This window comes from Prionailurus viverrinus, chromosome F1, assembly GCF_022837055.1.
Source record: "Prionailurus viverrinus isolate Anna chromosome F1, UM_Priviv_1.0, whole genome shotgun sequence".
NCBI classification, from domain to species: Eukaryota; Metazoa; Chordata; class Mammalia; order Carnivora; family Felidae; genus Prionailurus; species Prionailurus viverrinus.
Window position 1 is genome coordinate 12,184,744 of NC_062577.1, and position 14,414 is coordinate 12,199,157.

Genomic DNA, 14,414 nt, shown 5'->3' on the forward strand with positions numbered 1-14,414 from the left:
GTTGAACAGGGTCTCTACAATTCTGATATCCGATGATTCTCCTTTGACTCTGGGCTGATGTGCAACAAGAGGAGGGGCCAGGAGTGGAAGACAAACAGGTGACAGGTGACAGGCTCCTTCGACATGTTAATGGCGAAAGTGCTTTGACTACTGGGATATGAAAGAGACCGGCAGTTTTGTGAAATTTTTGTGTGGGATTCGGAAATGTAACTGAGCCACCAACAGAAGTGTATCTGAATGTTACAATCTGTGTTCATGTTCTACTTCATGAGGATCACAGTGTTCAATGTTAGCACCACCAGAATCTGGGAGACTGGGATTGGGACTTCTCCTGGTTTTATTCCTGGAATCACTGTGTCCACATTTAGAATGCACTGACCCTGGGGCCCCAGCCGGCTTGGCCAGCTGGCTCACTTGGGACTTCGGCACTGTTCTCTTTCTCAAGACCTCTTTGACCTTTGCCCTTGCCCGGACCTGACTGGAGTAGAACCACACGATGTGGTTTTACCATTTGCTGCAGATCCCCAAAAGAAGGACCTCAAACACGAAAGTCAGAACCAGTGCAGGCACATCTGGTGGGAAACTATAGAAAGTTAGAAAATGAGCATGAAATATCCCTGCTTCACTATGTGCAATAGAGCCTCAAGCTCCTCCTGGGGTTGGGGGTACTGCATAGCTGCTGGAGTCACTGACACCCCCACCCTCCTTTCTCAGAAGGGGGTTGGGTGTAGATGCTGGGGTAGATAGAGAAAGAGTCCTAGAAATAGAAGCAACTTCCTTGACCTGATAAAGTGCGTCTCTGGAAATCCCACAGCTAACATCATACTCCATGAAGAAAGACTGGGTAGTTTCCCCTTAGACCAGGAACAAGACCAGGATGTCTGCTCTGGCTACTTCTGTTTAACGTGTATTGCATGTTCCAGTTAAGGCAGTTAAGACAAGGAAAAAAATAAATAAAAGGCAACCAGACTAGAAAGGAAGACATAAAACTATATTTGCAAATGACATAATTTTATATACATAAATAAAGTATGTCCTAAGGGACCCACAAAAAACAATTAAAACTAATACATGAGTATAGCAGAGTTACAGGATACAAGATAGTATACAAAAATCAATTCTATTTCTATATATTAGCAATGAACAATTCAAAAATGAAATTAAGAAAACAATTCTATTTACAATAGCATCACAAAATTAAAATACTTAAGAATAGATTTAACAAAATAAATGCAAGACTTGTACATCAGAAGCTATAAAATATCATATAAATAAATTTTAAAAGACCTAAACAAATGAAAAAAAAAAACATAATTACAGATTGGAATGCTTGGCATTGTTAAGCTGGCAATACTCCCAAATTGGTCTACACATTCAGTGCAATCGTTCTCAAAATCTCATATGAGTTTTTTGAAGAAACCGACAAGCAGATCTTAAAATTCATATGGAAATGCAATAGATGCAGTATAATTAAGACAATCTTGAAAAAGAAGAACAAAGTTACAGGACTCACACTTCCTGATTTCAAAACTTACTATAAAGCTACAGTAATCAGGACTTTGTGGTACTGGCCTAAGGATAAACATATAGATCAGGGGGACAGAATTGAGAGTCCAGAAATAGAACCTTACATTTTTGAACAGTTACAAAAATTAACAGGAGAAAATCAAATTTAATTACATACATCTGGGGTCTCCATAAGAATTAGAATAAGAGGTCCCAAACAGCTAATTTTTAACAAAGGTGTCAAGACAATTTAATATAAATGTAATTTACATTTACATAAATTAATGTAAATGGTACCTAGACAACTCTATATTCACATGCACAACAGTGAAGCTGTGCCCTTCTTCACATCATATACAAAAAATAACTACAAATGGATCAAAGACCTACTTGTAAGTGCTGGAACATAAAACTTCTAGAGGAAAACATGTAAATCTTCATGACCTTGAATAAGGCAATGGTTTCTTAGATATGTTACCAAAAGCACAAATAACAACAAAAATACATAAATTCAACTTCATCAAGCTTAAAAACTTTTTTGCTGCAAAGAACACCATGAAGGACATGAAAACACAACGCACAGAATGGGAAAAAAAAGAATCCAAAATATACCCAAAAAAACCCTATTTACAACTCAACAATAAAAAACAAACATCCCGATTTCAAATTGGACAAGAAATTTCAAAAAACATTTCTCCAAAGAAGATATATAAATGGCCAATGAACACATGAAAAGATCCATAACATCATTAGCCTTTAAGAAAATGCAATCAAAACCATAATGAGATATTATTTTATATCCACAAGAACAGCTGTAATAAAAAAGTGGACAACAACAAGTGTTGACAAGGATATGGAGAAACTGGGACCCCCACACATGGCGGGAATGTAAAACAATGCAGCTGCTTTAGGAAACAGTTTGGCAATTCCTCAAACTATAGAGTCACCATATGACCCACCAATTCCATCCTAGATATATACACAAGAGAACTGACAACATATGTCCATACACAAACTTGTACAAGGATGTTCATAGCAGCGTTATTCATAATAGCCAAAAAATGAAAATACCTCAACGGTCTATCAACTGATAAATGCATAAACAAAATGTGATTAAATCCATACAATGGAATATTATTCAGCCATGAAAAGAAAGTATTTCTATATGCTACAAGCTTGAAAACATTTCGTTATGTACAAGAAACCAGGCAGTAAAGGCCACGTGTTATATAAATTTCATTATATGAAATGTCCAGCATTGGCAAATCTATAGAAATAGAAAACGGGTAATGGTTGCCAAGGACTTGAAGAATGAGTGCTAATGAGGACAGAGTTTCTGGGCTGATGAAAATCTTCTGGAAGTAGATAGTGGCAATGGTTGTCCGACTTTGTGACACTACTAAAAACTACTGAGTTGTACGCTGAGATGGTGAATCTTATGGTGTCTGGATTTACAAAAAGATGAGCACTAGAAAAATATTTAAAAAAATAAAAGCATAAAGTGGATGAATACCGAAAACAGAAAAATCCTAAACAGGACCTGGCATGTATAAACTACTAATATACCTGCATGAGTACCCCACACCAGGAGCTCAACTATTTAGTGTGGAAGTAACGCCTACTGAAAGTTATGGTTGTGAGTCACCAGGGGTATCCGCCTAACTTTTATGTAAACTGTCTCTTGCCACTTCTCTGCTCCAAACAGCTGAGCTTCCCCTTAAAACATCTATTTTGTAGTCCTTCTGTTATCTGCGTTGTTCTCTAATACACACTTTCAAGCCCCTTCAAAGTAGGATGTCAAGGTGAACATACTGTAGGAAGTTAGAGGCATTCTCTAACATATGTAAATTAACTGGTTTCAAAAGTCTATGTAATTCAGTCCACTGAAACGAATATGTATTGATTGCTTACCATGGGCCAGGTGCTTAGGCTATGAAGGCAAAATAAGAACAAAAGAATAAGACATAAGCCTTGCCTTTAAGGAGCCAACAGATAAACAAATAATGACAATAAAATGATGAATAGAAACAGAAATGGACCCGGTGGGCCGAGCATGGTAAGTGGGTATCCAGGAAGTCTTCCAAGAAGAAGACCATGCAGGGTTTTCAAGACTGAATAGGAGTTGGCCACATGACACACTTCTTCTCAGGGACAAAATGGTAGCTTTGTTCTGAGGAAGCCCCTGTAGCCCACTCATGCATACAGTAGTACTAGCTGGATTTAGGGGCTTTTGAAAAGGGGTCATGCTAATCAGGAGAAGGTAGATAGTTTCCACCATATTTCTTTGGAACGGAGCCAACTTCAGAAGAAACTTGGAAAAAAGCAGTGTGTCTCCTTCATTCTCATCCCTTCTATGTATCTAGAAACCTCTTCTCAGGTTCTCACCGAAGTCTTTGCTGCCCTCACCACTCCCAGATGCTCCTGTTACCGGGTCATTCCTTCTTCCCCCTCCCCTCACTTTCCCTCAACTAAAGAGTTACAACAATCTGCTTAAATACAGTAGGTGCTTGGCATTTCTATAGATTTAATATTCAGATTTTTCTCTATTTGCAAGCACTTCTGAAGGTCCTTAATTTGTAGTTTTGTTGTGTCATTAAGTTTATTTATTTTTTTAGTTTTGAGAGAGAGAATGAACACAAGCAGGGGAGGTGCAGAGAGAGAGGGAGACACAAAACTGAAGCAGGCTCCAGGCTCTGGGCTGTCAGCACAGAGCCAGACATGGGGCTTGAACTCACAGACCTTGAGATCATGACCTGAGCTGAAGTTGGATGCTTAACCACTTTACCACTTAACCGCTTAACTGACTGAGCCACCAGGCACCCTTGCTCTGTCATGAATTTAAATCGCAAGTCACTCAATGAGTAGCCCAGCTGAACATCTGCACTCACATTTTGTTACTGTCTTGTCATTGTCATGGCTACAATACCTTTTGAGAAATAATGGGGGGAATATAATTCTCAGTGAAAGCCTGAGCCCCAAAAGAAAACCAATGTCTAGTGCTAGTAACAAACCTGGAAAAGTTCAAGAAAATAATGTCTTAATCGGGAATACTGTAACCGTATAATTTATTTTAGTCCTATGTGAAGGACACACTTAAAACTTTCCAGTGTGCTTCAAAAGGGGTTCATTCATTTCACAAATTTGATCAACAAATACTTCTTAAACAGTCACTGTGTTAGAACCTGGAAGTACAAAAACAGAGACATGTGGTGAGGCTGAAAGTCTATGAGGGAAACCAGACATCAAGCAAGTAAATACAATAAAAACCTTAGGAATATTCTGATAGAGGAAGCCTAGGAAACAGTGAGAATGGAAGGCAGAGGACTACCTAACAGTGGTCTGGGAGTCAGTGGTGTCTGTGAGGGGCTGACAGGTGCTCTGAGACCTGAAGGATATTGGAGGTGAGCTCCACGAAGAGAATGGGAGGGTTTACCAATCTTGAGGTTTCTAACTTTAAAAGCTGATAACCTGGGAAGAGCATAGACCTTATGAGTTGTGAGTAGGTGATCCCCTCTGGTTCATTCATGTCACAAAAGAATATGTGAATGATTCTAATACTAGATACAACTTGAGTTCGCTAAGGTGGTGCATTATTTATTTAAATTGGAATAGAGGTTGGGGGGCACTGCTCTAAATGAGATTTTCTTCCTCAGGTACAACCAAGAACTTTGATAATCCCTCATAATCTGAAGCTATCCTTTGAGAATTTAATGAGTCATAGGTAAGTCTAAGATTTCAATCTGGACATCATTTTAATTCTTATTACATCAGTTTGGGGACACAGGACAGTGGATTGAGAAACATAGGAAGTAGAATGTTCAGGGAATGCTTAGAGAATAGGCTTCTTGACCGGTTTCATTTCCTGTTTAAACAAGATAGTTAGACCAAAATCGTTGTTTTCATCCTTTTGCTTGAACAACTATTGAAATTATGGTAGAAAGTATAATCTGCCTTTCCACCTCCCCAAGAACAGTACGAGGGGGAGGAAAGAAGATTCCTTTGGTAACTCAGGCAGAACTGAGTACACATTCTCCATGCAAATGACTTCTGTGTTGAGAAGATATGGGAGATCCCACATAATCTGTTCTCAGTCCAGGACATCCTCTGCTACTTTTTACTAAAAAAAAAAAAATTGCTGTCATCAGTTTGTGTGGTGGTCATTTGCTGCTTTCTTAACAAGGTCAAGTACATAAAAAATAAAATCCAGTCAGATTTTTGATGAGTTGGATTTCAGGGTGTTTTTTTTTCTTCTGTATTCAGCTCTCAGAAAGGGAAGAAAGACTCCATTTTTACTTCATTAAAAAACTCAAACTGCAAACTCATCCTGGATAAGGCACCAATATAGGTAGACTTGCTTTACAGTCATAGTCAGATTTAATGTGACCAATCAAAAAAGTTATATGTGATCTAATGACAATCTTCAACTTTTTTTCCCCATATAGAAGGAAATAATATGGGAAAACAAATAGTTGTGGGTTTTTTTGTTTTTTTTGTTTGTTTGTTTTTGGTAACCTTATGTTGGACAGCAGTAGATGCTATGATTCTTTTTATGAAATTCACTCCAAGCTGAGATGTGGACTCAGAGGCATGAAGCCCAGGTCCTGGGTGCCTGGCCCCAAGAGATAGGGTCAGGGAGGAAATGGGTAGTGTATTTGAACTCGACAGGCTCCAGCACTGATAACATTGACCTACACTGACTCTATACTTTTAAAAGGCTCCTGTGAGACCATAATAAAAGGAATTCGACTAAATGTTATTTATCAACTTTAAATGGAAAACTGAAATATCTAAAGTCTGAGATTTCTGAGCAAAAGTTTCACGCTCCAATGAAAGAATTTTTGAAATTTGTTGCCCCAGTTTATTTATCTTGCAAGTTTGGTATTTTAAATAAAGTCCCAAATTCCAGAATCATTAGTTGATTTTAAACAATTAGCTGATTTATTCTTTTTGAGCTAGACTAAGGGTTGAGCCAACCCTAAAATCATGTCAACACTAACCTGAAGTATCATTAGGTTCGTCATTTTTTTTTCAATGTATTGAAGGAAAACAGACCACTTCTGTTTGAGATTTAGCTAGTGTGACTATAAAGTAAGATCCTGGTTCTGTCTGTAGCTTATTAAATTGGTCCTCACAGTTTATGAGTCTCAGGTAGAATTGTACTTACTGAAAAAATAGTTTTTAAAAAGTGACTTTAGGGTGCCTGGGTGGCTCAGTTGTTAAGCATCTGACTTTGGCTCAGGCCATGATCTCACAGTTCATGAGTTCAAGTCCCACATGGGATGAGCTTGAGTCCTGCTTTGAGTGAGCCCCGCTTCTCTCTCTCTTTCATTCTCAAAAAAAAAAGTGACTTAAATTGTAACCATTGTAAAAATTAAAGGATGTGTGTAAAATGGAAGGAATGAATGAAAGGAATGAAAGAAAGAAGGAAGAGAGGGAAAAAGAAAGACAGAGAGGAAATATTAGTGGAGGGATATATATTTGTTGAATTATAGTGCAAACAAACCTTAAATTATTCAGTCTGACAAATACCACCTTCTGGTTTGCTCAACATGGGTGATAGAAGGGATTTTTTTTCTTAGTCCCACTGAATCCTCCAATGACAGTTGAGTAAAAGAAACTGGCCAGATGGGCCATATTTTTGGTAACAAAGTAAAAATAATCTTGGAAAATCTTTGTAGAAATAGAAACCATGAAATGAGTGTAGAGACTTAGATATCCCATCAAAGTTTACAGATTTGTCAGCCTTTAGAAATTAAGCAATTTAATATAGAAATGGTTTGGGCTCATATGCGTTTTGGTCGAGGGTCACTTCCACAGCCTTAGCTGCCGGGAGAAATAGGATGTGGTGAAGACATTTTCTCTAAAATTGGAGGGTGAAATAGGGGATGAGGATTAAAGAATGCATTTGTCGTGATGAGCACCAGGTGATTAAAATAAGAACTTTAAAAAAAAACTAAAAAAACTGTAAAAATCTGTATAAAATTTTACTTAATCGAAGTTGGATTAACAACAAAGTGTTTCCAAATGGTTTCTGTTTTGCTTTAGTAACACTCAAAAGTAGAGAAATGTGTCAAACAGAATTATATTGATGGGAATAAAAAGGGATTTTTAAAGCAAAAATACATGAAATGAAATGAAATGAAATGAAATGAAATGAGATGAGATGAGATGAGATGAGATGAGATGAGATGAGATGAAATGAGATGAAATGAAATGAAATACGAAGGTTCTAACCAAAATATTCTGCTTTGCACTTGGAGGGTAGATTACTGATCTGGAAGAGTTGTTATGTTTTTCTGGACACTGGAGGATTCTTGGTTCCTTCTGTTTTTAGACCATACATGTTCTGACAGTGAATAAGATATTTTTTTCAATGAAGTTTTTATCAAAATCCATAAAGCAAGAAGAACCTGAGATGCAGCAGCTTCTGGTCCAGTCATCTCGCACTGTGGCCAAGCGGTCTAAGCGCCAGGTTAACAGGTGCCAGACTCAAGACAGCATCTGTGCTTTAAAATGTATAAAGGTACATTCCTTTCCACCGAGCTTTGGTCTCATAACTAATGTGTTTTCTTGCTTCTTCCGAACAGAATGATGAGTCTTCCTCCACCAAAAGCCAAGACTGAATCCAAACATTCCTGTAATGACATCTCAACAGGTTTGCATTTTTAGAGTACTTGTATTGGGGGATATACAACCCCCACAGTAGTAGGATGAAAAGTTTAATCCCTAAAATAGGTTCTAAATTATCTGAACCCGTTCCCACTGTCTGCCCCTTTCTCTTTTCACATGCTGCTTATGGCCTGTTTCACATGCTGCTTAGGGCCTTGACGTGCTCCCTTCACACCAGCCCACCTGTCCCCTCCCCAGGCTTCACTGGCCTTTATGTATGCCATTTTCCTTCCTGGGTCCTCTCCATGCCATACGGCCCCGCCTCATTCTTTCTAAAGAGCCCCGTAATCTACTTGCTGAAGAATCTTCATGGAAATGGGGCACAAAGTAGATCATCCCATCTCAGGCAGTCCTAACAGTACCAGTTAATGTGGGGAAGGAGTTGCATGCCCACAACCCTGGAATGGCCTCGCCGAAGGCCTGAACTTTCCACCCCACAGGCTTCCTAAACCACCTGCCTTCTCCTGGCAGCAGCCTTGCGTTATTCTTATGTCCACTTGCTATTAATAGAAAAAAAGGATACCATCTAACTCCAGCTTCAGTGTTGACCGTGTCTCATCTTCTAGAGAAGCCAACACTGGGTTGGTGAAGGTGGGTGTGGGTCATTCCTTGGGGTGGTACAACTCAGGGGTTTAGTGCAGCATAGGCTATCATTTTAGCGACTTTATCCATAGTCTCACATGCTCCCGTATTAACTGAAGCCACCTCCAATTTTTCTTTCATTTGATACACACAGTAAGGCAAATCAGGATCACTTTCTTTGCTTATTCAAATGGAAAAGTCTGAGCTCCATCTTGGGAGGCTTCAGGGGCACTAGAGCCAGAACTGCCTGAGAAGGCATCCAGAGACGAAATGTGAAGATAGAAGGGGTATCCTGCTGGGATGGTAAAAGGTAGACAGCTGAGGTTTGGAGACATTCATGTGAGTGCAGCCAAAGGCTGCCATGTCCCAGTGAACCCCTTCTTAGGTAGCCACAAATACCGGCCTCGGTCATGGCTCTCATTTAGCCCCAGGGTCTGAAGAGCCTCGAGCTAAGAGCATCCACCCAAGGAAAGAGCACACTCTGCTGTTCACCGGTTCGCAACCACCTCATTTTCTTGAAGCCAGAAGAACACTGGGTGACCGACATGTACGGCCGGTCACAGTGTTCTCTGTTCCAGTCACACACTCGTTCTGAGTTTACCCTGAACCTGGACTTTTTCAGGCCTGCCTCACAAAGGAGTAATACACACACACACACACACACACACACACACACTTACATGCCCTTCCCTCAGCAAGAATGTTTATTTTGTAATTCTATAGGGCAGTGCGATAAGATGCCTTTCATCAATTTATTAATGCTGGGAGTGTATTTCAATTACCAATGTAAGAGCCAGACTTTGTGTACATAACATGAGCACATTATGTTCTTGGACGTATTATGGCTCTTGCCCCTAGAGTCCATCCAAGGGCAGCAGTCTTGGAGGAGGACTTCAGGGAGAGTGCTTACAGAGCTGGCTATGAGCTAAAGCCTGGTAGACCTACTGTGACATCTCTAAGCTTCACTTCGGTTATTCTAACCTTCCCCAAGGTGTTTGTAAAAGCACCAGCCTAGAAGCAACGAGGCCTGGCTTCAGCGCCTCGGCTTGCTGTACAGGACTGGCCAAATTGTTTAAACGGTCTGGGCCTCTGTGTTCCCACCTGTAAAACCAGAGAAGCGTTCTGCCTGCCCACCACCTCGCCCCTGCGCCTGAGAGTCAGACACTCAGTACAAGCAGCCTTCACCTTTGATCAGCCCAGAACAACTGCTGACAGGGCTCTGGCCCCAGCAGTTTATAAAGCTGAGACGCGTCCCTGCCAAAGCGCTTGCTGCTTGCTGCTGAAGCTGCCGCCCGCCTGTGTGACACTGCCTGTGGAAACGCTCCAAGTGCCAGAAGGCTGACTCATCCCCGTGAACGTTCCTGCCGGTCACTGCCTAACTCTTCTCATCGATGACAACCGCGACTTCTAGTATTTTTCTGGAGTCAGCTAACCTTTATATGTTATCAGTAATTATCGGTAAGAACCAAGTAAACGGAAAGAGCCTATCTCTCTAAGTGATGGGGATTTCTTCTAGTTCGCTTACATTGACTCTGGCGTTTCATGACACAGGCTCTTGTTGTCGTTAAACATTGGTAGAGATGCAAACCCCCTGAGTTGGCCGACCACCTGGCACAGTGAGGGGACACTGAACTAGGACTAAAGAGAGCTGGATTCTGGCCCTCAGTCCATCAGTGCCTGTGACCCTGGACCTCTGTTTCCTCATTCCAGTGACGAGACTGAACGGATCCTAGGTCTGTGGTCTTGTGACATCTCTTAGCTCTCACTCAGCTGGAGCGAGGAGCTTTCCAGAGAATTCAGGACTCCTAAGTCCCTTGCATTCAGTGACTTCCAATAGAAAGATGTTATTTCATGCACTAATTTACTCTCCTTCAAGCAATGTGTCTTTTGGAAAAGTTGAAGATTAACCAACTTTTTTGTAACTAGAATCATGTTTGAAGAAGAGGTCAGGATGATGAGGAATTTAAGGAACCCTAAATTAAATCATTTCATAAAATGAAGGTTCGTTTTGACATGCAAGTACTATTGCAACTTTTTGTAAGATCATGTGAGTCTGTTTGTTTGAAGACAGAACCATATAAGTGTCCCTGAAAAGTCTTCTAAGCATCGAATCCTCTTTTCCCTTTGACTCACATTACAACTGCAGACACATTTTATATTCACTTTTTATTTAATTGGCCACGACTTTTAATACTTGAGTTTTGCTTCTAGGTACTCTTTTCTGACCTCCTTGACAAGATTTGTAGAAGCTTAAAGATGGTTCTCCTAAAAGGAATTCTTATGTGAACTTTGAATCTGTTTTATAAGGTTGAACAAAAGCCTTTGGTGACCTTTAGATACTTTGAATTTCTTTAAAAATAGATTCTAAGAAGCCCTTGCTTTTCCTTCTTCTTGCACCATCCCCCAGAGAGCATTCACTACAGACTGCCCATTCGGGGCCCCAGGACAGCTGTCTTCCACGGACTGTTGGCAGATACCTACAAATCTCTGCAGGAGACACAGCTCTCTTCCTTGCCCGGAAAGGAGCCGGTAGGCAAGACAATGAGGCAATGAGTGGTTGGAGCTCATCCTCTTCCAGACTCACCAAGAGAAAACAAGTTAACCAAGCCTGTTTCTGACGCTAGCGCATTCTCATAAATACCCACCTGTCGCCAAAAAGGTGACTCATTTTTGCCTTCTTGGGAGCTCTTGACAATCTTCTTCTCACTTTTCCTAAATACAAGTGGTCTAATTTACAAGATGATAAAGACTTGCTGATTCAAGTGGAACATTTCAAGTGTCATTAATTTTATTTTTTTAGGATTCATAATTGTGGTGTAATAGACAACACCCTTCTGTTTCTAAGACGTGAATTTCCTGTGAAAATTATTTCAGCTCTTCTTCAGAGCAGAGGGCTGGAGATGGCTCTGGGAAGTCCCTCAGGGGGTTAACCTATTATGAATACATAATGAAAGGGAAATGGAGGTCACCTTTCTGTCCTTATCTCTGTCAGTTAACTGGCAGATGACAAGAGGATACTGTGATGCAATGGGGAAAATGGCAAGTGGTTAGTGGTTGCAACCGTCAAGGACAGGAACCGTGCCTTGTCTTGCCCCGCTCACATGATGTCATTTAGCGCCCTGTGTGTAATCAGATATTCATCTAATCTTTGCTCCATCGTGTCTAAACCATGTGCTTGTATTTTGTCATTTTGTTACTTTGGTTTGAGAATGTACACCTTCAGCTCTGTCTTGGTCCATGTGTCAGCAGTGTGAGGGAGACAGAAGAAAACTCTAGGCTTACAAATATTGTATTTATAGGCACAAGTGGTCCATACCCACCTTCAGGCTCATATATAAAAGGTCCCTTCCCTTCTTTAGGGTGCAATAGCCTTGTAGAATCCCCAAATCCTGGCTAAATGGATGCTGGGCCAACATGCGAGAACCAACCTCTGTGCTGACTGTATTTGAAGAACAGGCTTCAGGAATCTTTAACAAATGGCCTGGTACCTAAATTGACCTCATTTCTTATACACACACACAAACCCTCCCAAAACCAGTAAAACTTGATCGATTGCCCTATGTTTCTGGTAGGCTATGATTCTTGGTTTCAGTTCAGTTAGGGTTCAGTAATTCCGGAAGTAATACGCACTTCCTCTCAGAGCACACATGAATCATGATTCCACTTCAGATCATTGCCAAAGGACAGACAAACCATGGATAAAAATGTTTCTTCTTTTGTGCTTTGCAAATGAACATATCCAGTAAAAGGATTTGGGGTATCTGTACCCCTGAATTAGGGAGAAATACATGTCCCAAGCACAATTATTTGGAGTTTTTGAGGTAATTTGAATATTATATGCTTAGTCAGATAGACTGCTTCGTAAGTCTCAAGAAGTCCCCATCTGGAGTACAAGGGTGTTTCCAAAATCTCATCAAGAAGAATAATGTTCTGGTGTTTGCCAGTGTTCTAGTGTGGTGACTGAGAACAATAGTCTATATCAGTGGTTCTTAAACTTTTTCATCGTAGGAAACTTTTACACTCTTAAAGACTGAGAGCCCTAAGTACAATCCCTGTTTCATACATGTAATTCTTGTCTCTCTAGAAAAATGTATCACTTAATGAGGATGAGAATGATATCTCATGCTAACAGCATATCCCCACAGGAGCCTCCCAGATGCATATTTGAAAGATATTTACAAGTGGTATTAGGTATTAGGAACTTGTTTCCATTGGAGAAATAACACAGAGAGACATAATTGAAGAGCATGTGGATGGGCCAATATGTAAATAAGCATGAGTTACTCTCCACTATAAATCCCCAGTGATACCAACAATAGTATATGACATATAATATGGTGCTCCATAGCACCAGCCGCCCAGCTCTCTGGACAAGAACAAAGATGCAATTGTATAACTTTGCCGGAAAAGTTGGTCAGAGAAGAAATAGCCATATTTACCCCCACAGATGTTATCTTTCCCTTGCAAAGTCTTTGGCGAGGCATTTCACTTCCTGGCCAGTAAACTGCAGAATAGCAGAGTTAGGCATTTGCTGGTGTTTGCTGTTTCAAGGAATACTTGTTCCTAAATCCCTTGGGATTGGCTTCTACTTGGTCCTGTGTAACAGAAAGCATCTTATGGGTCACATAGCCAAAGAGTCAGGAAACCCTTGCTTCCTAGACTCTCACATTGAGAAAATTAGGTAAAGAGTAAGGCATGCATGCAACAACAAGATTTTGGCTAACATTAGTTGGCTCTGAGGAGTGGGACTGTATGACTGGAGCACAGAAATTGGCAGAGGGAGGAGATATTTCATAGTATTCCTTTATTCTTTGAATAAATAGTTTTATTTTTATTTTTTAAATTTCATTTCTCAGGTTATTTATTTTGAGAGAGAGAAAGCATAAGCAGGGAAGGGTCAGAGAGAGAGAGAGAGAGAGAGAGTAAGAGAGAAAATCCCAAGCAGGCTCCACACTGTCTAGCCCAAGAACCGTGAGATCACCACCTGAGCTAAAATCAAGAGTCAGACACTTAACTGACTGAGCCACCCAGGCGCCCCTATTCTTTGAATTTTAAACCACATGAATGTTTCACTGACTCAAAAACAAAACAAGATGGAACAAGCAAACAAATAAAAACTTTGAAAAGTGACCAGGGCTATCTAGCTTTGGATAAACTATCAATGTAATTATTTGTCTTCGTGCACATGGACAACACAGTGCTTGCAAACGGCAAACGTTAGGCAAGCATCCAGCGCAAAGATAAATTTTATCTCCAGCCCTTGGAAATTTTGCTATCAAAATGCTAGTACCGGCAAATAGAAACCTTGCTTCAGCTTATGTAGCATTTCAAACTTCTGAAGAACTTTGTCTTGTTTTTCCTCTCTCTTTGTCTCAAATTTACCATTGTTCTCTTAGCGTGAAAGGAGAGCGATGAACGATGAACGGTGCACACAATGCTCTCCATTTAGCAAAGGCAGTCCTTCCCTGGCATCTTTACAAAAAGTCTTCATTTTATTGTAACAAGTGTACCTGGTTCTTTTTTATGAAGCTGCCTACACAGGGCTAGTCCGTCTTGCACAAAACCCATGAAATATTTGATTGCACCACCCATGTTCCTCTTAGTCTTTTTTGAACTTCTGATCCTGAGGTTCTTTGGCCAATATGACACGACCCGGC

General features: G+C 40.4%; 1 protein-coding gene across 3 annotated transcripts in view; it reads left to right on the forward strand.

The window, feature by feature from the left end:
* CF1H1orf105 (chromosome F1 C1orf105 homolog) overlaps positions 1-14,414 on the forward strand; it is a 55,793-nt gene that overhangs the window by 26,058 nt on the left and 15,321 nt on the right. Inside the window, exons 5-7 of one of the 3 annotated variants that reach the window (XM_047840094.1) lie at positions 5,160-5,227; positions 8,094-8,161; positions 11,165-11,571. In XM_047840094.1, coding sequence (XP_047696050.1) covers positions 5,160-5,227; positions 8,094-8,161; positions 11,165-11,310 — 282 coding nt within the window. In that variant the 3' untranslated portion in view covers positions 11,311-11,571. The other 2 variants (XM_047840097.1, XM_047840095.1) reach the window with 2 other exon arrangements.